This window comes from Grammomys surdaster, unplaced genomic scaffold (genome assembly GCF_004785775.1).
Source record: "Grammomys surdaster isolate TR1022 unplaced genomic scaffold, NIH_TR_1.0 126906, whole genome shotgun sequence".
Lineage (NCBI taxonomy): Eukaryota > Metazoa > Chordata > Mammalia > Rodentia > Muridae > Grammomys > Grammomys surdaster.
Genome location: NW_021621692.1, coordinates 2,804,933 through 2,829,221, shown reverse-complemented (window position 1 = coordinate 2,829,221; position 24,289 = coordinate 2,804,933). Strand labels below are relative to the sequence as shown.

Here is a 24,289-nt window from a genome sequence, read left to right as displayed (position 1 = left end):
AGGAAATCATGCCTCCACATAGAAGGAGGAGGCCATTCACTAGGGGCAGTGTAACATAGGAGGGGGCCAGAATGAGAATACAATAAGCACCTTAAAACCTTACAAAGCCATTTCAAAGTGTTTTGGTCACTAAGATTAACATAGTAGCAGGTCAAAGAGACAAAGAATGTGCTTGCTAATGGCACATACTGATGGTAGAGTTAGTGGCTTTACTTTTGGTTGTGTGTCTGTCTCTCTGTCTCTTTTGCTTTAAGAGTTACTTATTTATGTTATATATGAGTGCTCTACCTGCACTCATGTTCACCTGCATGGCAATAGAGGGCATCAGATCCCATTATAGATGACTGTGAGCCAGTAAGTGTTTGCCAGGCATTGAACTTGGAACCTCTGAGAGCAATTACTCTTCTTAACTGCAAAGCCATCTCTCCAGTCCCTGGATCTTTCTCTTTTAAAAGGCATTTGGTTTCTTAAGAACATAGAGACTGTGAATTTGTCATAATTGTGAAGAAAAAAATTTCCATTGTAGTATCAGATAGTGCAGCCAGGTAGCATCTGCTAACTAAATTGTGAGATTATACTAAGGACCTATTCAGTGATCTTTTTAAAAGCCAAGCATTAAAAGAAAGAAAAAGATATCAGAGTTGGTCAGGTGACTTAGAGGGTAAAAGCCCTTACATTCATGCCTGAAGACCTAAATCTGACTGTAGGCTCACATGATGGGAAGAGAGAGCTGACTCCTATGGGTTGTCCCTGACCTCTGCATGTGGACTGTGGTGCTTGTGCATACAAGTTCATGTGCATGTGTGTGTGCCTGAGGCACATGTGTTACATGCACAGGTGCACATACACACACACACACACACACACACACAAAACACACATACACATTCATACACACTCAACATATACATTTTGGAAAGTTAAACCTTTCAAAGTGATTTGCTGTTTGCAGAGCACAGTATCCTTGAGATATTCCTATAAATTTATCAAGTCAGTGTAGTATTCTGAGGTCCCTGGTTTTTTGTTGTGTTTTCTATCCTGCAGTTAAAATGTGACCAAAATAGTAATTATTATTAAACTACCAACACCAAGACAACAGTAATAATTAACTTGTCACTGTCATGGAACTATCTTACCTACTGATCTTGCAGCAAATTCTAACTGAGGGGTGCTGGAGGGAGTCTGTCTCCAGCCACAGCCTACTACTGCTTTTAAAATTCAATCCATCTCACACCAGAGTCATCAATTTCACTTCTAAAATTCCCTAGAGGAGGCTAGGTGTAGTGACAGTATCAGTACCCTTTGGAGGCTGAGGTACAAGGATCACAACTTTAAAGTCAGCTTAGGGTAGATAGCAAGATAATTTCTTTTAATAAAAAATAGTCTTGAGAATGATAGGGAATGCTTAATTTTTATAGATGGAATATTTCCAAAAATATATCCTAGGAGACAAAGAAATTTGAAAACACATCAATAAATATCATAGCTATATGGCAGAAGTGATTGTGTTTGACTTATTAGAAATTACACTTCTCTGTTTTTTTTTAATCTGGCTTTGTAGGAAATCCTGTACACAGCACTTATACTACTTAGTTTAACTTTATTTCTGAAATTGCATGAAGTTTATGATTTTTCATCACTGCCTGATGTGGACCTGGGACGCATAGATTCATTTAATGACTCCAACTTTAAAATTGCATACACACCTGTCACCCCCACAATTCAGAAGATAATGGATACAGTCTCCTTGGTGTCTTACATGACAGGTGAGTTTTCTGCTAAACCAGAAGGAACCTCTCTTAATTGATTTGGTTACACGTATGCACTGGTTATTGTATAGTTTACTTGATAATGTCTGGTGTGTGTGTGTGTGTGTGTGTGTGTGTGTGTATGTGTGTGTCCTCCATGTACATCAGTATTCAGGTGTAGAAGCTAGCAGAGGCCCAAATAGGATGTGAGCTGTCTTCCTTTACCATTCCCATCTTATTGCCTGAGACAGTCTCTCACTGAACTGGAAGATAATTGTGTAGGCTTAGTTAGGATCACTGGCCTGACAGCTCTCTGAATCCCTCTGTCTATGTTTTCCAGTTTCTGAACCATATTTAGTCCTTTTATATGGAAATTGGAACTGGGTCCTCATGTTTGTAGGACAAATGCTCTTAACCATTGAGCCATCTCTTCAGCACCTCACTTAATTGATTATTTAAAAGAAAAAAGACTTACTTTTATTTAATGTATGGCATTTTGTCTGCATGTATGTTTGTGCATCACATGCTTGCAACACCTTTGGAGGCCAGGAGAAATCATCAGACCCTCTGAGTTGAAGTTACAGATGATTGTGAGCTGCCATGAGGGCGCTGGGAACTGAACCTGTGTCCTCTGCAAGAGTAGTTGGTGCTGTAACCACTGAGATATCTCTCCAGCCCCATTTGATAAATCATTATTATCAAAATTTCCTAATTGTATAACACATCAGCATGATTTCCCTTGATCACATCTAGGCCTAAGAATAATTGGCATTGCCTTTTTTAAGATTTAAAACTCAATTACTGGTCCTTTCACACACACACACACACACATACACACACACACACATTTCTTTATCACGTGAAAATACATTGTGAGATAGGTTATCACTGTGTAGACAAGGCTGGCCTGAATCTCATAATCCTGCATTAGCTTCCCAAGTACTGGGATAACCTTGTGTCACCACATGCAGCTTCAGTATTTGATTTAAAAGTTCTTTTTAAATGAGTTCTTTGTTTGAATTTTTGCTTTCTATGTTAGGTTATTTACATGGGAAGAGCATTATGATAATCAAAAGAACTTGGTCACAGTTTCTCTTTTCATTTTTTTTTAATTTCTTTTTTTTTTTTTGAACATGAAATGCTTTTTTATAGTGTGTTTTACAAGGGGAGGGGGTAAGAGGGTCCAGGTGGTGGAAAAGTACAAAATCTTCTTGGCCTGTGCCTTGAAACATGTCATGGTCTATATGGTACACTGCCTTGAATTATGATCTACCTGCAGTTCTTCAGAAGATATGGTACACTGCTTGAGTTATGGTCTCCCTGCTATTCTTAAGAAGACATGGTACTCTGCTTTGAGTCCATCTGCAGTTGCTAAGCAGGATCTTGCAGCTGCCAAGCTTCAGAGGACATTGTGCAGGTGGGGAAAGGTAGGGGGTAAGGGTAAGGGCGAGGGTCCTGGCTTCTGGCATCTCCCCCTTCTCTGTTTAGTTAGAGAAGGCTTCTTATGTTCAATCCCAACTATGTGAGTTTTGAATTTGGATGTCTAATTATGGGGGGTCTTAGACAAGTTCACAACCCCAAAACACTGATGTGAGACAAGTCACATCGATGGTCGAAGGCTTTAGGCTATCGACGATGGGCAACGTCAAGGGACTCTGATGTGGGTGAAAGGAGGGTGAGAGCCCTGTCTTAGGCCATGTAGGCTGCACCCACTCCCAGCACCACGCACTCCTTTTCGGCTGCATTGGGTGGGCCCCTGGGAAGTGGACCTACAATAATCCCGTCATTGGGCTAACTCACAGCCATCCTAGTCTCTTGTAAATGTTCAAGTTATCAACCATTTGTCAGTTTGGGGTGTAATATTGTCATAAAGGAAGGCTCCCCAATGTTAGCTACCTTTTCCCACCTGCACAAGGTCCCCTGAAGCTGGGCAACTGCAAGATCCTGCTTGGCAACTGCAGATAGACTCAAAGCAGTGTACCATATCATCTGAAGAATAGCAGGGAGACCATAACTCAAGCAGTGTACCATATCTTCTGAAGAATAGCAGGTTCCAGTCCTCCTCGCCCCCACGAAAAACCAGGACCCGCCGGTCGGGCCAAGTGGCACCCAGACGTGGGGCTCGAGGCACGGACCCATCCGGACGGACCCTCATTGAGAGGATGTGCGCACGACATCAAGATTGAGCAAGACAGAGATCATCGCCCGTGACCTGTCTTCCACGGAACCAGGTTGATGCTGCCATCAAGAAGGCAGTTGAAGTTCATTACCATCAGCTGAAAATTGCAGAGGATCCAGAAGTGACTCCGCAGGAGACTGACTCAACTGTCAGCTCCCCTGCCTCCACCTACGGTCGACCCCTAGACTTCCACGCCCTCCAGAAGGGTTCCTGGTATGCCTGGCTTTGCTCTCATTTCTCTCGCTAGAGAGCTTGGCCTCTTGATCACCACAACAAAAATTGGCTTTTTCCTAAACCAAGGCCACCCTTGATATGGCAGTTTCTCTTTTCATAACAATAGACCAGCAAGAGTGGTTGGTTGGGAGCAGCTTTTAGGATGGAATGGTTCTGCTGTATTATTGTATAGTACGTCAAGTATTCCCTAAAGTGCCTTTGAGCCTCCTTTCACCTTGTTTACAGGATCAGGTAAATAGCAGGCAAAGTATTTTGAATCTTTCATTTGTAAGTGAATGTTAATGCATGTGGTTTTAAGTAAAATGACAACTCATTACCCATTTATCTCGTTCTGAGTTTGTTCAGTAGTGTCTTGAGAATTAATTTTGACCAGGTTAGTGGCACAAGTAGACAGACATCCAGTATATCTTTCCTATCAGCTTCAGCTCAGGTTCTGAGCCACCCCAAGAACTCATCCAAACCACATCAAACCAAAAGAGCAGGTATAGTTTTTGCATCTGAACTTCAGAATGTTTTCTAGAAGGAAGACAAGTTAAAGCCAGTAAGTGAAAAACATATTTTTTTCTTTTCCTTTTTCTTAAATGTAAATTAAAATCCTACAGTGTCCATTAATATGAAGCAAGGAAAAATATACCAAAGAATATCTGCTATGGTGATGGCCCCATGATGTCCGTTGAGTCTGAGTGTGATGATGGTATCTCAGAAAGACCTTGTCATTCATTGGCAGTATTCACATGGTCCATCAAGGCACTACTATTCTGAGATGATTGACCTGTTGACTAGATCCAGTCTCTGGAAAGCTATAAAACCTTTCCTTCGTTTCTTAGTCATATTGTATACTTAGGTTTGCTCTAGCTCGGGTAACCATGACTTCTATTGGGATTCTGACCTCAGAAGCACACTCAATATCGAAGAGTCCACCATCACCACAGTGTCTGTCTTGGCAAACTTCCAGCTATGGGGAGGGGAGTCTGTGTGGCCACTGTTCTCAGACTATACTGATGGGCCACAAGGATAAAAAACATTCCAAACCTGTTTCCTCTGAAAGCACATTAACCATTTTACTGATATAGACCCTGAGTCTGAATGTGTGCACTGGGTATCATACCCCTCCATACTGAACCTGCTTCTGATTTAAGATCATAACCTGATCTCACCTGCCACCCAAGACCCACATCTCTATTTCCTCCACAATATTCAGCCTGACTCTCCATTTCACAGATGTTCTCTGTGGAGTGAACATAATGGATTTTTAGGGAAAATGAATCTGAGTAATGTCTTCTCCTAAGGACAAAGTAATGTCTAATTAAGCTACATATCCACTCGAGGTACGGTTTTGTGTTTTAAATTTTGAACCCTTCTCTTCCTCTACAGTAGTAAATAGTCTAATTGGATTGGCTGGTCATTTTGTATCATGGGAATTTGTTATTAGAGTATATGAAAGAAAATATCTAATTACATATGTTCCTCTGATTTTATCCACAACATTGTAAATATATTTTGAATACTTTTAGTGTAATTTATCTAAGGTCATTATACAATTTGGGATTATTTCCATAAAAAATTTTATCTTCTATGGAATGGAATAAGTTTTCTGTTGTGTGTAGCTTTGCTATCCTACCTAAGCTCCAGGAATGGGCTGTGCTACAAGCCCTCCCCCCCAGCTCCCTTGAATCCACAGATAAAATATGCACACACAGTTGTTCAATTGCAACTTGCCTTTTGACACAATTCCTGGGTGCTTCTTATCTCCCACCTGGAAAATCGTGCCCTTATCAATATTCTTAGCTCCACATCTCCTTCCTGTCCCAATTGTTAGTAGCTCAGTTACATCTCTGACCACCTATCTGTAGGAGCAGCTTGTGTGGTCACTCCATTTGGAGATCTCATAAGACTGGTCAACTTTTCTCCATCAGAACCTTGGGAAACTCTCCACTCTTCCCCTGCAACTGTCTTCTTCCTCCAGGGACCCAGAAGTCCCACCTATTCCTTCCACTCCAGCAAGTGGGCCCATGGCTTATTTACCGAAAGATCAAGAACCAACTGAGGAATAGGACAGCACAAGAACAATTCTTTTTAGGGTTCTATGATAGTTTGAAAGAGAAATGGACCCTCAAGCTCATACATTTGAGCAGTGTATTCCTGGTGGTGCTATATGAGGAGGGTTAGGAGCCATGGGCTTACTGAAGGAAGTCTGTCACTGTGGGTGGGCTTTAAGTGTATAAAGCCTTACCCTACTTGTAGGCCACTGTTTCTGCTTTATGCTTGCATTTGAAGATATGAGTTCCTTCCTCCTGCTGCAATGGCTCTATCCTGCCACAGTAGACTCTTCACTCTGGATCCATAGGCTAAAATTAGCTCTCTCTTCATTAAGTTGACTTTGCTCATGGTGTCTCAATCACAGCAACAGAAAAGTACTTAAAGCGGCATCTCATCAGTATTGTTCATATAAATTTACTTATAGTGGTAATTTTTTTTTCTTGGAATGCCAGGAAGAAAAATATTGGCTTTTCCAAATGAAGAAAATATGACAGAACTCATTTCAGAACGTTATGATGATGTAGTAAGGGTCATATTCACCAATGCTTCCTCCTACCATTTGAAGTTCATGAAAGGAAGAAGGATCCCAGTCATAAGAGAATTTCAGGACCACACAGGTATCTCTGCAGCTCCCGCATTTGATGGCTTTCCATTTCTCTAATGTTATAAGGAATGTAGGGATATATCCTAGCTAGTTTTGTTTTTATCGGACAACTTGGGAAAAGGGGACTTTGACTCAAGAATTTCTTTCCTACCATTGGCCAGTGGGCATATCTATAACACATTTTTCTTAATTGCTAATCAACTAGGATGGTCCAGTGCACTGTGGGTAGTTCTATCCTCAGGGAAATGAGCCTACACTGTAAAATAAATATAGCTGAAGGAGCAATGGGGAGCAAGCAGTAAACAACCTTCCTCTATGGTCTCTGCTACATGCTCCTCCCTTGGCTTCCCTCAATGATGCACTGTAAGCTTTAAGCTAAAATAAGCCCTTTCATTCCAAAGTTCCTTTTGGTCATGGGGTTTTATCACAGCAACAGAAAGCAAACTTGAACAAGATGTGAGTTAATACAAAACAATAAGCTTCAATAACAAAGGCAGGGTGGGTGAGGAGATATCTCAGTAAAGTATTTGCTATGCAAATGGGTGCGGGGGAATAGTTTGATGCCTAGAACCTGTGCTGGTGCATGCTTGCAACCACAGAGCTGGAGAAACAGAGAGATGTGGTTCTGTGGATAGCCAGGCTAGCCTAATTAGTGAGTCCCAATTCCTAGTGAGACACTCTGATCTCACAAGACTAGGTGGGTGGCTCCTGAGAAACAACACTCAGGGTTAACATCTGACCTTCACCCATGTGTACACATATGTGCACACACATTTACTCATACTTCCCACCTTCACCATAGCAAACATAAAGTTGACTTCTAGAGGTGAATAAAATTAGACAAACAAGAAATTACACACACATACCACATGTGCATGAAGACACACACACACACACACACACACACACACACACACACAACATTTATCTTAACTAAATCTGCATGAAAGAGAAAATCACAGCTGCCAGTGCGTTCTGTTCAGGTTTCCTGAACATCTGAGTTTAGCAACTTTTGCCAACAGTAAAATTGAGCTTTAGTAGCAGATAAATCACGTCGTTTTGTGCTTGCACTAGTTGGGGCTGGATTATCAGGCTAGAACTTTGGAAAAGTTATACTCATGGCCAGATATAATAGGTTAGACCTGAGACAAGAGAATGGTTGCAAGTTCAGGGCCAATGTGGGCTACCTACTTAGTTTCAGGCCCGCTTAGGTTACAGAATAAGACTCTCTATGAAAATAAAGCTAAAACATAATAAGAGTAGCAAAAAATTTTCCTTTCATCAATGGTAAGAGTGGAGGAGGAGTATTGTTTAGGAATGCAAACATCTTTTTAAAACACATGAAGATTAGGAAAGTGTTCTTGGATGATGGAATATTTAATAGTTAGAAAAAGATTACAGAAGAAACAGGGAATTTATGCCTTCTAAACTTCACTTCTTAAGGAGCATGGGGCCATGTATAGATGGTACTTCTGCTTGCCATCATGCTATTTTTAACTCTATCTGTGCCTTCATCAATTTAAGATATTTTTAAGTTAATATAGCACAGAACAAATCTCCTAATTTAATGTTGGATTATCTTTAATGAACTGTAATTGAAATTTCAATGGAAGAATAAATTTGAGTTTTTATTTTTCAAAGTAACTTTTCTTCAAACATATACCTAATTATTATCTTATTATGAATTCTATTTGCTATCAATATTTGTTATATCTCATATCACTAGAAAAACATTTGACTAGAGTGGGGTCTTTGTCTCATTTTAGACTAGGCTACTACGTTTGGATAATCTTCAAATTATTTTAAAACACTAGTTCAAAGATTGGGAGTACAACTCACTGCTATGATGCTTCTCCAGGGAGTATATGGTTATATGTGTCAGAGCTTAATTATAATAATAATAATGATAATAACAATAATAACATCAATAATAATAATAACAAATACAAATGGAGAAAAACTCAAAACTATAAATAGAGAAACAGAAGAAAATATGATAAAGTACTGGCTCTTAGAAAATGTAGAAAGAAGAATACCTTCTAGGGTTCTTGGCTTTGCTATCTTTACTTCAATAATTATTAATAATTATAAATTTGATATTATGTGGATTTCGAGGTAATAAATGCATTTTCAGTGTCTGAGGATATTGTAAAATTCAGTGTGTGCAATAATTAGGGTCACATCCCAGCCTCATATTTTTCTTTGTTCTCAAAAGCTCATTGTCATTCCTATGGAGATAAGATATTTTGTGATGTTTCAAGCTTCTGGATAGATGGGTTTGTGGCTCTTCAAGCTGCCATCAACGCTGCCATCATAGAAGTGAGTGCAAATGTCTGAAAGAAATTTATTCTACTCAGTTTTGTGAACATGTCAGCAGACAGCTATGTTCTTTCATCCTCTCACTATCATTTGCTCTTTCATGATGATTTATTATTTACACACCCAAATTTCTCCAAAAAGGTTTGCCAATGTTGCCGCATTACCAGGTATAGTAGAACAACAATGACATTGACAGAATAAGAGTTTTTTTTCTCTAGGAATATGTCCTCTTAGGAAGCCCGACGTGTAATCACAAAACTATTAGAACAGAAAATGTGTCATTATGGAATCATAAACAATTTTCAGCTTAGATAGAAGGATTCCTATTAAAGAGATCCTTTTCAATTGTCTTAGGGTTTTACTGCTGTGAAGAGACACCATGACCTAGGCAACTCTTATGAGAACAACATTTAATTGGATCTGGCTTACACGTTCAGAAGTTTAGTCCATTATCATCAAGATGGTAACGTGGCAACATTTAGGCAGACATGTTTCAGGAGGAGCTGAGAGGTCTACATCTTAATCTGAAGGCTGCTAGCAGAATACTGACTTCCAGGCAGCTAGAATGAGGGTCTTAAAGCCCAAACCCACAGTGACACATCTACTCCAACAAGTCTACACCTACTCCAACAAGGCCACACCTTCTAATAGTCAGTTCACCTCCCTGGGTGAAGCATATACAAACCATCATCACATCTATGAATGATCAGGTGGGAAGTGTATCTATCTTATGTAATAGAAAAAGATGACCACTGAGAAATGAACAGGCAATGAGAAACACGGAGTTAATAAAACTTGGGGTAATATGGGCAGACCAGGATGAGAGATTTGACTCTAGAACTAAATAACCAAGTTACAGAATGAGTGAGAAGAAACTCAGGGTAACATCCATTCCAGAAAAGCCTTCAGAGGAAACAGGATGCTTCACCTAGGTACAATACTGCTGTTCATGTTTTCTTCACTGCTATCTTTGTTTAGGTCACAACAAATCACTCAGTGATGGAAGAGATGATGTCACTTACTGCAAAATACATCAAGATAGATCCTTTCGTTGGGCAAGGGGGAACAGTGACGGACTACTTCCTTTTGTTCTGTATCATTTGTTTCTCCCCACTTACCTACTATATCTCAGCTGGTGTTACAAGAGAAAGGAAAAAGATGAAGGGCTTGATGACAGTGATGGGCCTTCGGGATTCAGCATTCTGGTGAGTGAGTCTAGGGGCTCAGAAAAAGTAATCTTCTGGGGACAAAGCACCACTGGGAAGTGGGAATGTAGCTCAGCTGGCAAAGCACTTGCCTGGCATGCCTTAAGACTTGAGTTTGATCCTTAACACTCTAAAAACTGGGCCTGGTGGCACACATTCAATAATCTCAGCCCTTGGAGGGTACAGGAAGAGTAAGTAGAATTTCAAGGTCATCAATGACCATGTATTGGGTTCAAGGTCAACTTCAGATATATGGCACTGTCTCAAACAAAGCCTCTGTCATTATTAGAACATTTTAGCATTTGTTTTTCTGAATTCCATGGGATCACCCTGGTGTAATGCTTGACAGAAAAAAACCTGGACTTGGTCACACTGAACTCAGAGATGAACAATGAGCTACAGATTTGCCATTGAGTGATATTTCAGATATTGCATAGCCAATATCTATTTTTTTTTGGATTTGCGAGAAATCTAATAGTGGATAAAATGCTTTCTTTAGAAAAGTGGCTCACATCCTCTCTAATGCTGTGAGCCTTCATGTTGTGGTGACCTTCCAACCATAAAACTATTTTCATTGCTACTTCATAGTTTACTTTGTTACCATTGTTATGAATCATAATGTAAATATTTTTGGAGATGGGGTTTTTACCAAAAGGGTCATGACCCACAGGTTGAGAACCACTGCAGTAGTTTTTGTTGCTGTTCGAAGAATAAACAAACACTTTATTTGATCACTTAAATGGGATATTATGCTAAAAAGCATTGTGGAAAAATTTACTGCACAGCTGAATATATTAAATGCTATGCTCCCCAAGCTGTAGCTTTATCCCAGAAAAACACAAGAGCAAAAAAATAAAATATGCACCTACTTATGCCGCATTTGCCCCTTGCTAGTTGTGTTATCACAGGATACTGGCATATATCATGAGCCTCACTTTCTGTCTCTGCAGAAGTGGGGGATAATATCCAAAATACCATCTTTGCACGAAGGTTGGCACAAATAACTATGGTCATTTTTAAAAAAATCCATTTTCTTATTTTATGTGTATGGGTGTTTTGCCTGCATGCATGTCTTCATGTTACATGTGTGTCTGGTGCCCACAAATGCTAGATGATATCAGTGTATATATATATATGATACTCTTCAGGTCTTGCTTGGTCATGGAATATGTAAGAATCATGCCATGGTAAAAGCATTATTTAATCCAGAGGGGTTTTTTTGTTGTTGTTGTTTTTTAATCATCTTTATTTCTTGAGCAGAAAGTAGAGATGGCTCACTCAAATCCTACAAATATGAAGTTTGTATATTTATCATAATTAATAAACTAGTATAGCTATTAGTAACTAAAGAGCATATTTAAACTAGGACTCACTGTGTGTTGAACAGTGAAATGATTCTCAACAAATGCATACTGCCTTACATCTACAGTCTCAGTAGCGTGGACTGCAGTTTTACTATCCCAAAACTGTTCACTGTCCATTTATTCAACCTTAGTCCCTCGCTGAACTCCTGGAAATCATTGCCCATCTTAATCTCTGTAAGATCACTTGTTTTCAAGTTGGGATCTATATAATCTTTTGTGAGACTGGTTAGGAAAGTGGAATGTTCTTGAGAGGAAGCTATAACTTAAGATTTACATTTTTACTTGACAAAGCTAATTTACATTGCATTCGTAGGAATTGCATGTGTAATTAGAAGCAGGAAACATTTGTTTTATTCTCAAGCTCTTACAAGTTAATATCCATTCATCTGTGAGATCAGTGGAAACGAATGAGTCAGCTCTTCTTTGGTAGGATGTTTGTGAGGTGGGTCAGTAAATGATACTGTAGAGAAAGTAGGAAATGCTGTAAGAGTTATCTGTCTACAAAAATACAACCTGTTACTGTCACTTGCAGTTATCACTACAATAATATATTCATACAAGATTATTTACTGGTCATTAAACTTTATGTATTAGTAGTATGTGTGTGTTCTTGTATGTGCACACATGTGTGCATATGTGGTGGCCAGAAATCAACTCTAGTGTACTAGTCATCTAATTTATTCAGAGTCTTTCTTTGGCCTGAAATTTAAGGATTATATTTCACTGACTAACTCGGAATACCTTGTCATCTACTGGCCCAGGGAATCTATCTGTCTCCCTTTCCCTACTTCAGGGATTACAAGCATTTACCACTGTGCAGTTTTTGTTTGTTTGTTTGGTTTGATTATTTTTGTAGGTTCTGGGAATGAAACTCCAGTTTTCCTGCTTGCATGCCAAGCACTTTCTTACCAAGCTAGCTCTCTATATCCCTTTATCAACATTGTTAAGACATATAGAGTTACGACCACAAGGAATTTAAGACTATAACTTGTCAGATAGTGTTAATGAAGAAAAGGAATATAGGCGAAAGAAAACAAGAACATGTTTAGTAATAATAATATGAACCTGAAAATCATCCTATCGTTAGTAAAACATGGCTGATGTTAAAGAATATAGAGTATTTGATGTCCCTGTGAGGAGAAAGAGAAACTTTTTTAGAAGCACAGAAAGAGGGAAGAATATGTTGGACCAGAGAACCTTTGCAAGGACAAAGAGACCCTAACTTACTTCTCAGTAACTGTAACTCAGCAAGACACAATGCGTCCATACTCAATGGAAAAGACCGTCAATGTGCATAAGATTCGTCTTGAATCCTTGTATTAATTCTAACTGTAAGATTATTTATAATCACAAATCGCTTCATTTAGTTTATATATTCCAGAAGATCCTGTGAAATTTGGCAGGAGGGTGAGTGTGTGACTGAAAGAATGGTCACTTGAGTATCCAGAATAGGACTTCTTTTCTAGCCATGAATACTAATAGAATTTTGTTTTTGCATCAGGCTGTCCTGGGGTTTGCTCTATGGTGTCATTGTCTTCATTGTGACCCTTCTCTTGACATATATTGTAAAAATGGTCCAATTTGTCTTTTCGACTGGATTTATGGTGATCTTCATTCTCTTTTTCTTCTATGGCTTATCTCTGGTGAGTTGGTGAATACAAACCTTATTTGGTTTTCAGTCTGAGAAACAAAGTGGTACCAATCAGGCGATTTCTGTCTATACCTGTCTTGTATTTGCATGAGACAATCGGTAGTGACAATCCTTTTATCTATAGTTCTGCGTATTTCTAACTTTCTGTAAAATCAATAGAGTAAATCTGTAGTTTTATGCAGGAAATCATTGTTTTGTTATATTGATGATTCTTAGATAAACGTAAATCAACCAGGTCTTTTCTTATTTTAGATATCTTTGTCTTTCTTGATGAGTGTCTTACTAAAGAAGTCTTTCCTCACTGACTTGATGGTGTTCTTTCTCACTATTTCCTGTGGAAGTCTTGGATTCACAGCATTGTACAGATACCTCCCTGTATCCGTGGAATGGCTTCTAAGTTTGCTCAGCCCCTTTGCCTTTATGCTTGGAATGGCCCAGGTGAGTGGGAGGCTAGTTAGCTTACTAATTATATTTCTGATATATTATCCTCCTTGGAGTTAGTTGTCTTAGAGTCATTTCTATAGGAAGCCTTTTAAGCACTACAGTTAAACGGAACACACTTGTGAAGTTTCAAAGATTGAACAGTCACCTTCTCCTAGAAAATACATTCTCTTGTGAGCAAGAAGGTGAATAGAGTCGTAGTTCAGTACATACATACATACATACATACATACATATATATATATGTATATATATACTCAGCTTATATATTGTACATATATTTCAGTATATATATTGAATATATATTCAGTATATATATTGAATATATATTTAGTATATATTCAAAATAGAGTCTTCAATGTTTTGTCACATCCCAAAGTTTGTTACGAATTGAACTTAAACTGATATATCCCAGTTAACCATCTTATTTAATTTTAAGAGTATAATGTGATTTAGTTCTGAAGCAGTAACATAGAGCAAAATAAGATGAAAATGAATAATTTGGATGCTCAACCATTGACTAGGAAATCCCTTTTTGATCCTCAAGTATTTTTTCTTCTCCTACTCTACTTAGCTTTCAAACTGATCAGACAGACTCTTTCTCTCATCTATGGAATAAGTTCAATTATTTAATCTCCATCATAATGTGATGATTATGGATGTCAAGGTTTTTTATTAAAAAGTTATTGTTGTGTGTGTGCTTGTGTGCATGCGCGTGCACACGCATGCATATGCACATTCACATATACATGGTTCCCTGTGTACAGGCACCTTCAGAAGCCAAAAGAGGGTATTTATACCCTGGAGCTGAAGTTATAGTGTGGAAGCTAGATACAAAACATGAATCCTCTGCAAGAGCAGCAAGTTCTCTTAACCACTGAGGGAACTCTCCATCAGTCCATTTTCCTACACTTTTTGGTTAAACATCAAGTGATTTATCGTTAGTTTATGGCTGCCATGCAACATCTCCCAGAGCACCTTTTCTTGCCTCCATTTCCAATTCACCAAGGTCTTACCTGACTGCCATTCCTTTATTAAGTTCTTTTGCCAACTAATGTGTATGTCCTTTAGAACACACATGCACTGTACTAAACGTGATTACTTAAGTGCATTGTAGTTTTATATAAGTTTGTTTTCCAGGCAACATCTATAATCTAGGCAGCCAGGCAATTAGACTTGTCTTTCAGGGATGTGCAGAATGTAATAGTTACAATCCAAGAATGGCTAAACTGATTTTTTAAAAAAGCGATCATGTGCCTTTAACTTACTGGGTTGCTTTGAATTTCTAGCTCTTACACTTAGATTATGATGTGAATTCAAATGCAGACACCATGGGAAACCCAAATGAGGTCATGGGCACAATCTTCATGCTGCTCTTTGATGGTGTCTTCTACCTGATGTTGACATTCTACTTTGAAAAGGTTTTACCAAGTAAGTTGTTCCATGATAAGACTTAATTGCATGCTTGTAATCTCATTTCTTTTTCATTAATTATATGTTTTACATAGTGAGATTTTAAAATAATCCTTCAAGCACATCACCCATGTCTCAAGAATAGGCCCATTTACAGGATAGACAATGAGCATAGTCACTCAGGGAGGACTGGATCTTTCTTCTCCCTTGCAACTTACCAGCTCAAAATTGAAATCTGAACTTTGTATATGTGGAATTGCAGCCTTTTAGATGAGCGTATATGTTGTTAATTCTGCTTTATCTGTCTCCTTTTCCTTCCTACCCTTAAGGGCCTTTAGTTCCTTAATGCTGGTAGTTGCTTACAGATCTGTAGTTCTAAACTCTTTGTGCTTATCTGGATCACGTAATGAGTTTTATTATTTAACTGATGAATAAGCAGAAATATACCTCATCTATGCTATGTAACACATTATATATTTTGGAACATGGCTACGTTGTTATGTACTCAGTTGAACTAGTCAATATATGGGTATTACCTCCATTTGTATTTGTAGTATCCTACTTTTTTAGATTTTCAAGAGTACAAAGCACTGTTACTAACTCTAACACCTTGTTTTAAGATACATTCAATTCACTACTTCCCTTTTTACTGAAATTCTATGGGGTTTGGTGAAAATCTCCTAAGCCTCTCTCAGCTATCTCAGTCCCCATGATTGCCATTCTACTTTGCATTTACGAATTCAACTCTTTATTTCCACGTACATCAGATAAGATGTCAGTTTTCCTAATGCGATTAATTTCCTTCATTTAATAACAGTTTAGTTCACCCATGCCATTATAGCGGATATGAAGCAAGACCAAACCCTGCCCATGCCAAGAGATCCTTACCAATTATTGTCCCTGCTGGGAGCAGCTCCAGGGTGTCTATTTTTTCAAAGTCATTCAAGGTGATCATAATATGCAGCCATTCTACAATGTATAATCACATAGGAAGGACATTTATAATTTTATTTCCTTTCAATTTATTAATCCATATAAGCTTCTCAAAGTCTATGATTTTGGTCATGTTGGCTAATACAGCTCAACATCCTGAGAGGGCTTGGTATAGCCTAGGACTCTGTTAATAACCTTGAAAGCATCCTTTCTTTGCTCTCTGTCATACCTTCTGTGCTCGAGATCACAGTTCTTCTCAAGTGCATTTTCTATTCAAGCACCCATACCCAGTGCTCCATCCCAGAGGACCCATGAGTGAACACATGAAGAAAAGGTGAATTAACAAGAAGCACAAACAGAGGGATTTGTTTCTTTAGTTAATAGTTCCTCTGGTTTTGAGAGAATCGTGGATGCATAGTAATTGTCTCTGTTAACTTTTCCAAAGTTTACTGAATAATATTTTACTGAATTTATCAACCTTGTTCATGTGTATAACATAGATGAATAGTTTGAATACATACATACACACACATACACACACACACACACAGACACACATATATATATATACATATACTCTAGGTTACATTCATGTATAGGTAGGTATAGTGTTACATATTAAAATTATGTATAAATATATAAGCAATTATATATTCATTATTATTTTGTCATATATGTAATTATATGATATAACTATATCGTATAATTATGATTATATATTAAGAATATATTTATGTGTTTTATTTCATGTAATGATTAAACAAAATGCTCTAGTGAAGGAAACACACATTCTAAATAATTTTGACCTAGCTTAGACAATTTTGTGAAAGAAATGTTTAGAATTTTTTTTTGTACCTTAATATTTGAAGTGTTTGCCTTTATTGTTAAACTGAAAAATATCCTTTTTGGGGGGTCAAATTGTAGTCTTCTTTTCCAGTATCCTCTTATTTCAGGTGACACAAAACTACTAATCTTTCATTGTTCTTGTTATAGAAAGCTGTAACTTTATTTTTTAATCCCTAAAGGTTTCTTACTCTTTGAATTCCCACTAAGTGTTTTAGTTGACAAAAATCTATTATATCCTCTGACTCTTTATGATAGAGGCATCTTAAGCAAATGGCTTCTCTTTCAGTTAAGCAAATTAAATATGGATTTAATTTTTTTATATTTTGGATGGTGGCTAAAATCTTGGGCGCTATGAGATACAATTCATTTTTTCTCAAGGATCAATTAAAGAAATGAATGTAATTTGATGTATGTGTATTTTCCATATTTACTTAAAATATTTTATATTGCTTTGATATTTCCCACTTCTATATTGTTACATATGTACGCACATATATGTATATATTTATGTAAACATACATAGCCTTTATTTTTACTTCATTTTTAGAAAATATATTTTTGCTGAATGAAGAGCTCTAAGCTGGCAGGTTTGTTTTTATTTCAGTGTTATAAACTTGGTGATTATAATCTCATTTAAATGTAGGCCATCACCATCTTCTGGCTCCTGTGGTCCCCACCAGAATGTGTCTACAGGAAGTGTCTGTTCATTCTTATCATTATTTGCTTCTTTTATGTCCATTTATTTCAGCATCTTTTATGATTTTTTTCTTTTCATTGTTTTTAAGCCTTCTAAATTTTGAAATGAATTTGTGTCATGTGTGTATATGTCAATGTGTGTGTGTGTGTGTGCATGTGTGTGTACGTGTGTGTGTGTGTGTGTGTGTATGCACATGTGTGAGCAAGCATTCATGTTTAGAGGTAGAGAGGGGCTTAGAACAGTGGCTGATCCAATGTGCAATTGCACCGGTTAAACAGGTGAATATGGACGTCGGTACCCACCCTTGTTTTTCCTGAAGTCCTCATTCTGGTCAGGACAAAATCTAGTGGATCTCCCAGCCCATGAGAATGAAACAGACTATGAGATTTCTGATGACTGTTTTGAACCTGTGTCTGCAGAATTCCATGGGAAAGAAGCCATCAGGTGAGACCAGATGTAGTGTGGATGAAGGTTGGGTGTGGGTTCATGCTATTATCAGCCCAATGATTGCTCCAGACATTTGTTTAACCCATGTAGACCTTCTACTGAGTCCTTCACAGGGCTCTGACCTAACCTCATCTTCCTGGCCTGTAATTTTCTGTCCTTTATTCTTTTAAAAACTATACCGAGCTGCTGTTAGTACCAAACTTCAGACTTAAGACAACAGAAGCCACAATTCAGCAAAAGTCCTCTCTGCCTGTCCCTTGTTGCTTCTCTTCTCCCTTCTTTTTCTTCTTGTCTTTTTCTTCAGTTCAGGGCTTCACTCCTTCACCTTATTAGAACGTCACCCATTGTCTCCTCACTCATCTGAACATCCCTTTCTTTATGCATTTGCCTTTTCTACAAAGAAGGCCAAGCAAAAGGGGGAAGAGGAAAGTGAAAGCCTGGAGAAGAAGAGGGAATCAGATCAACGTGGCTTTCAGTCATGCATAACTGCATTCCAGGTTACAATAAAATACCCGTTTCATGTGGTGCTAGTTGCATTTAGTTTAATTAAGGAAGACATCCTTAAGATATTTATCTTAGCAACTCTCATTATTTTTTAATTTTATTTTTTACTTATTCACTTACATCACACTCACTACCCATACAACTCTTCTTTTAAATAATGTTTTTATTATTTTTTGAATAGTTTATCAATGTGCACAGTGTACTTTAATGGTTCAGCACCCCACTAGGCACCCCCAACTCTGCCTGCTCCCTCTAGCATGTCCTCCTCTCAACTTCATATTCTCTTCATTTGAAAAGGATTGCATCCCATTGAGTCCAATTAACGCTGCCTATTTGCACATGTATGTTGTGAGGCTACACACTGGAGTATGGGTAACCTTTCAGTGGTCTCACCTCCAAAGAAACATGACTGACTCTTAGCAACCTTCAACTATCAATGGCTCCTCAAGTAAAGGTGTCTCTCATGAATCCATCCTTTATCCATGGTGGTTTTTTACTTTCTTGATCTCGTGTAATACTCACAGCTATGTGAGTTCATGAGTGACAGCCACATTATGAGCAGGAACAGAACTTCACAGCATCCCTCTCCATCTTCCATCTTTCACGTTTTTTCTGTCTCCTGCTCTTCCATATCCCATGAGCCTGGGCAGGTGAAAGTGTCGACAATTTTCAATTTCTAATCATAACTTGCAATTTCTAACTTGTAACCTGCCCCATAGATTCCTTCTTGCCCTGCTTTTGGATAATTTTTAAAGCTCAGGCAAAGAAAGTCCTATCAAGACAATGGCTTTTGTCTACTAGTCTCTCTTGTTTCCTCTCTTGTATCTCATTGAACAAAAAATAAGGTGAAAGAATAGGGCATTAGTGTTTTATGGAAGTGAGAATTCTGTTTTTTCTTTCTTTTTAATTAAAGTATTTTTATTTTTTTGCTATGCGTTTTTGTCATTTTTCCCTCCCAAAACTTCCCAGATCCTGCCTACCTCTCTACCTAACTAACCTCACACTCTATGACCTTTCTCTTTCTCAACACTCCCATCATAAAATCAAACCAAACAAAAACAAATGTATATACTGTTAGTATTCCTACTTTCAGAACAGGAAAGCAGAGTTCCAAGAAATAACTATATTTGTCAGCTATCTAATGGTTAGAGTACAGTGATGGCTAGCACCTCTGATATTGTTCATGGCATTTCTTCTTCTTGCCATTCTATATTGCCTTCCTGACCTGAAGACATTCTAGACTTCATACAGATGTTTTCTCTAACATCTGTAAAATGTTATGTTCCCTACTCAGCCTTGCTATGGTAGCTGTATTGTTTGTATCATTTTCTAGTTTACCCATCACTACATATGGTTCATTTCAGCCAAATGCTCACAGTGGCTTGAACAGTGTCCAAGCCTCAGCCCACACCACAGCAAGCAACCTTTCCTCCAGGTGAACTTAGGCACTGGTCATATTTTAAAACACTGGTCAAAGTCCCATTGCTGTCCACTGCTGTTAGTACCATAGCAAAGTCAAGGTCACATGCTCTCTCATATCCTTGCAATCAAAATTCACCTGAAGATTTCAGCGAGACTTGGAGTTAGATAATAAAGAAAGCCATTGCTCCGTAAACCATTTTCTCTTGCTCTCCTTCTCAGAATCAGAAATCTTACTAAGGACTACATACAAAAGTCTAAGTGCACAGAAGCTTTGAAAGGTAAGTAACAAAGATAGAAAAATATTGGATTTCAGTCAGCTAACTTTTCTCTCAGTGAGCAGTTCTAGACTCTAAATGGATGTTGAATCTCTTGTCTTGCATTTTCCCCTCACAACTGAACTAACATTGCCATGCTGTATAATTTTTGAAAAGTGGAAATAGAATATTAATTTTGATTTAATAATAAATTAATGTATACTTTCATAAATTTCAGTCACACAATAAATACATAGGCACTGTTTGAGCCCTGAATTAAACTTACATTTGTGATTTTATACCTTCATGCTCTTTTCCTCCCAGATCTGACATTGGATGTATATAAAGGCCAGATTACTGCAATCCTTGGTCACAGTGGAGCTGGGAAATCAACACTATTAAATATCCTTAGTGGGCTGTGTGTTCCCACCAAAGGTAAGAGACAGAGACTTTCTTTTAATATGGCCAATGAATTGTCTGTGCTTTAGTTAGACATCTGAGCATTAAGTATACACAGAGATAATTAAACTCACAGCTATTAACATATAATCTATATTGCTCTTTTATAAAACATATAGGATATTAACTGAAATATAGAGAACTTTAGTATTTTAGATTACTCCAAATTTTATAGAATTAACAGTTTCAATAGACAATGACCACACTTTTCTGTATAGATAAATAACCTTGAAAACCAGTAACTTTTAAAATATGACTGGAAAGGTCTCTCAATTCCATTGTTTTGACAATATCTTATGGCCTATAATGGCTTTGCCTACATGTCTCAGACTGGGCTATTCTCCTATCCCCAACCTCTCCTCTCCCTCTCTCCTGTCTCCTCTCCCCTCTCTCCTCTCTGTCCTCTCTTTTTTATCTCTCTTCTTACTCTCCCTCTTACTCTTTCTCTCATCCCTCTTTCTGGGAAATTTCTAGGGCTGAAGTTCTAAGGACTTTGAGCTGAAAGACAGAATCAATGTCAATATAAAATAACTTTTCTGTGTTTTCTGATTGTTGTAAGGTCATATGAATTCCATTGTAAAAATCATGTTGCATGCACAGCTTAGGGGCAGAGAGGTTGATCTCATATTCTCGAATACAGGTGAGATCAAAATACTAAAATGAAACTTGGAAAAGATCACAGGAGTAAGATAAAATCACATATCTAACTTCATTTGGTAAAGTTTTTTAAAGTTACATTAAGAATGCCATGTTGTCTTAATAATGTGTTTTGAAACCCCTTTTTATAGGTTGGGTCACTATCCATAATAAGAGACTCTCAGAAATGACGGACTTGGAAAGTATCAGCAAGCTCACTGGAGTTTGTCCACAATGCAATGTGCAATTTGACTTCCTCACTGTAAGAGAAAATCTTAGGCTCTTTGCTAAAATAAAAGGAATTCAAGCACACGAAGTGGATAATGAGGTACATGATGTGTTAAACTAACATAAAAGTTTAAATGTTTATTAAATATGCTTAACTTGTTTTACTTCAATTTTGGTTGCATTAAGTCACCTGCATATGGATATATTTAGGATGCCTGCAAAAAATGTGGGAATAACAAGCGTGTGTAACCTGTGATATTCTCCAAGATCATTAAATTTATTCCCTTGATCTTAACAAATCTTATGTAAGTAATGGAATATTTTCATGTTCAATTGAGATTGAATTATAAAGAGGTAAATCATTTCCCCCAAGTCATAGTCAAGTAGGCATGAAGTCATGTGATACCCAAATAAATAACACTGCTTATTATTCTTTATTGTGTGCTACATAAAGACAGTTTAGTTATGGCTTGAATGTTCTTTTGTATGTGTACAGGTACAAAGAGTTTTGCTGGAATTGGAGATGAAAAATATTCAGGATATTCTTGTTCAAAACCTAAGTGGTGGACAGAAGAGAAAGCTGACATTTGGAATCGCCATTTTAGGAGACCCTCAGGTAAGTCAGACCAGATTCAGTGATAATCTGGAATCAAATAACCTCCTCATCCAGAAAGGTCACCATGATGGAGATCACACAGCAGAGGGGACCATACAGTGGAGCAGTAAACAAAGTACATACCTAGCCTCTGTGTTCCCTGCTTCTGTAGTTAGTGATGATTATTGCCTTTGACTCCTCCTCTAGATTTTCCTACTGGATGAGCCCACTGCTGGGCTGGATCCCTTTTCAAGGCACAGGGTGTGGAATCTCCTGAAGGAGCGCAAAGCAGACCGTGTGGTCCTCTTCAGCACACAGTTCATGGATGAGGCTGACATCCTGGCTGGTAATTGCTGGCTTCCTTAAGCATCATGATGAGGAGTTAGGTCTGAAAATGTTAAACTATTTTCTTTGCTGTTTCTTTTGTGCTGCGTAGATACTATGGCCCAAGATCAGAAGCTCATTCTGACAAAAGTTTGAGGTGTCTTTATCTCTTCATGTTAATAGCATCATGGCGATACAATGTCCTTCTTAGGAAGGTCACTAACTTCAAAATAAATGTCATTAAGTTGAATGGCATAATTGAATAATTCAACTTGAAAGATCTGTGCACAGCCAGCTAAAATGCATGTTAATGCTTATCTGCATCAAAAATGATCATATAATTCATTGTTGTTGAGTTGTCTGACACATGAATAATCTACATAATCATGAAAGAGTATATTGGGTTTTTTTTAGTCATAATTGCATCCTACTTTTAAAGTTGTATAAACTTATAAACTCCTGTGCATTCATTATACCTTACATTTCTTTAAAGTGAAAGGTATCTCCCATCACTGCCTCTTCCTCCTCAGATAGGAAAGTGTTCATCTCCAAGGGGAAGCTGAAGTGTGCAGGCTCTTCCTTGTTTCTGAAGAAGAAATGGGGGATTGGATATCACTTAAGGTAGGCTTTCTAGGGGAATCTGGGGGTAGATGAGAACTGGGCTGGAGAAAAAGGCAGTGCTGGCTGGAGTCCTTGCAAGAAAGGAGGGAGACACAGGGATGGGGAGGAATTAAGAGGAATGAACAGGGGTGAATATATTCAGAATGGTATATGTGTCTGAAATTTTCAAAGAATTAAAAATATATTTTAAAAGAAAATTAAATTGTATAAGTGTGTGCATGTGTGTATGTGTGTGTGTGTATACATACATACACATGTGCACACCTGTGTGCATGTAGGAAGACTTAAAGGATCAAAGTGTGGGGAAGAGTGGAATAGAAGACTCCCGGCATAATATAGAGAAAATATTAGAAAACCAAGCATAGATGTAGTCAAAGTCTCCACTATTTGATTATTATAAAGTCCTACAGTTTTTCAAACTTGACAAGACTGTATTTAATGTTATTGTTATTATTCTTCTAGAATAGTAATACCATCTTTTAACCAAAATCCTAGTTTGTACGTAGCATATTCACATTGATGGATTTATCTCTTTATTTCAAGTTTCCATGACATTTTTTTTTTGCATCCAATTTAGAAATGCTCTTCCCTGGTTATTTTTGGATGGCAGAGACTATTTTCAGACAACCTATCTCAATTTTTGGCCAACAGCTTGCAGCTGAGTGAAGGGTGTGTGAGTGAAAGAATAACAACTCTTGTCAAGCAGCACATCCCTGATTCCAAGTTGTCAGCAGAAAGTGAAGGACAACTCAATTACATATTACCCCTGGAGAGAACGAACAAGTTTCCAGGTAACTCATTAGCCATGAGCTCTAACATGAAATCTACAATAATAATAAGTAACCTGTAGCTTCAGATCGCTATGCATGAAGTAGAGTACTAAGAGTTTGAGATGGAGCATCACTCAGAATCCTCACAGTAATAATGAAAGCTTGATACAATGACTGTCACACCTGAGAGACAGGAAACGGGAGCAGAGGATGAAGGTAATTCGCAATCGTCACTGTTTTAAAGATGAATTCTGCCTCTGACCCTATTCCGTCAGAAATGAATATGTGTTAAATCCTGTGGTCTTTGTTTCAAATACTAGAATCTTTTCATGTTTCCAGAGTGCCTCACAATGGT

General features: G+C 37.8%; 2 protein-coding genes across 2 annotated transcripts in view; both read left to right on the top strand.

The window, feature by feature from the left end:
- Nucleotides 1–24,289, top strand: part of LOC114615558 (ATP-binding cassette sub-family A member 8-A-like) — a 136,190-nt gene that overhangs the window by 71,053 nt on the left and 40,848 nt on the right. The gene's annotated exons all lie outside the window — the stretch shown is intronic.
- The window catches only part of LOC114615559 (ATP-binding cassette sub-family A member 8-A-like), a 61,828-nt gene that overhangs the window by 6,052 nt on the left and 31,487 nt on the right, over nt 1–24,289 (top strand). The window contains exons 3-17 of the mRNA XM_028761243.1: nt 1,562–1,766; nt 6,654–6,818; nt 9,021–9,124; nt 10,103–10,329; nt 13,195–13,336; nt 13,597–13,782; nt 15,075–15,216; nt 17,953–18,118; nt 20,267–20,325; nt 20,626–20,736; nt 21,549–21,724; nt 22,121–22,240; nt 22,427–22,565; nt 23,074–23,164; nt 23,816–23,955. Coding sequence (XP_028617076.1) covers nt 1,562–1,766; nt 6,654–6,818; nt 9,021–9,124; nt 10,103–10,329; nt 13,195–13,336; nt 13,597–13,782; nt 15,075–15,216; nt 17,953–18,118; nt 20,267–20,325; nt 20,626–20,736; nt 21,549–21,724; nt 22,121–22,240; nt 22,427–22,565; nt 23,074–23,164; nt 23,816–23,955 — 2,173 coding nt within the window. The remainder of the gene's footprint in view (nt 1–1,561; nt 1,767–6,653; nt 6,819–9,020; nt 9,125–10,102; nt 10,330–13,194; nt 13,337–13,596; nt 13,783–15,074; nt 15,217–17,952; nt 18,119–20,266; nt 20,326–20,625; nt 20,737–21,548; nt 21,725–22,120; nt 22,241–22,426; nt 22,566–23,073; nt 23,165–23,815; nt 23,956–24,289) is intronic.